This window comes from Etheostoma spectabile, chromosome 8 (genome assembly GCF_008692095.1).
Source record: "Etheostoma spectabile isolate EspeVRDwgs_2016 chromosome 8, UIUC_Espe_1.0, whole genome shotgun sequence".
Taxonomy (NCBI): Eukaryota; Metazoa; Chordata; class Actinopteri; order Perciformes; family Percidae; genus Etheostoma; species Etheostoma spectabile.
Genome location: NC_045740.1, coordinates 17,467,090 through 17,468,356, shown reverse-complemented (window position 1 = coordinate 17,468,356; position 1,267 = coordinate 17,467,090). Strand labels below are relative to the sequence as shown.

At 49.2% G+C, this 1,267-nt stretch overlaps 1 protein-coding gene across 1 annotated transcript in view; it reads left to right on the top strand.

Moving 5' to 3' along the window:
- The window catches only part of cdhr5b (cadherin-related family member 5b), a 17,448-nt gene extending 16,181 nt beyond the window's left edge, over positions 1-1,267 (top strand). Inside the window, exons 14-15 of the mRNA XM_032522928.1 lie at positions 229-338; positions 369-1,267. Of these exons, the coding sequence (XP_032378819.1) occupies positions 229-338; positions 369-786 (528 nt within the window). The 3' untranslated portion in view covers positions 787-1,267. The remainder of the gene's footprint in view (positions 1-228; positions 339-368) is intronic.

Below are 1,267 nucleotides of genomic sequence, written 5' to 3'. Positions count from 1 at the left end.
CCGGTTCTTATCTCTAGACCAGCGCTACGTCGGTGCTGAGTTGGAACCCGTGTTCTTGGCCCAGAGCCAGGTTTATTTGGCACTGACTCCAGAACCAGCACCAGAACTGCCTTGGTGGAAAAGACATAACAGAGCGTCATAGTTCGAAGCATACAGGGCCGCTGACCAAGCTTCGCTATTTGATGAGTTGTAATCTAGATTTTACCTGGATGTGTTGTGCCTCCACAGTTGGGTCAAGGGTCAGGCGGTCAGAAGGACGGCATCCAGTACACCAACGAGGCCTTCCAGAACGACGAAGACGGAGACAGCACCGGCTCCGGCAGTCCAGCGAGGGGAAGCGTGATGGCCGGCCGAGGGGCGGGGGACCTCGATGAGGCCATGGTGAAGTCCTCGGTGCCCCTGCACGCCCTCCCGCGCGACGACACCAGCCACGATGGATCGGACAACACCGACAGCGAGAAGGAGGTGAAACCCATCCTGACCAAGGAGCGACGCGCGGATGACGGGTACAAGTCGGTCTGGTTTAAGGAGGACATCGACCCCAACGCCAAGGAGGAAGTGGTGATTATCCCGGACAGCAGAGAGGAAGACAGCGAGGATGATGAGGACGACGACGACGACGAGCAGTCGTCCACCGACAGAGAAGAAAACGGAGACGGCATCCGGCGGATAAAAACCCCAAAGGTTGTCTTTACTGATGCCGATCTGGACAGTGGACTCGGGGTGAAGATGGAAGATCCAGCAGAGGACTCCGAGGATGACGACGTGTTGACCTCTGATCTCTGAAACAGCGCCAAAGGGAGCGACGGGTACATAGCGGGAACCACCCTCAATGAAATCAAATGATTAATCATCAGCAGTCTTGTAACCATAGATACAAAACATATTTATAGCTCTGGTTGTAACACTCTGCCTTATCAGTTCACTACAAAGGACCAGTGACACAGAAACAGGTCTGAATGCACCTTATGCAAAGATTTTCTTTTTTCTTTTTTTTTTGTAAGGTCAAGTAATTGGGAATCTGGAATTCAGAAGCTTCGCCTCGCGTGTTTAAAGGTTTTGATTTTAAATAAAATGAACCTGTTATCCTTTATGTAAATACTTTACAGTGCCAATAATTAATATAGTGTAACCTGATTAAAGATATAATAATATGTATGTTCATGTAAAAATAAGAGTTGAGGCTACTCAAGATCAGTGTAGTAGAAATACGTTTCTGTGGACCCCTGGTGGTCCTTAGTAACATTGCAGTTATCATCCAAGTTTT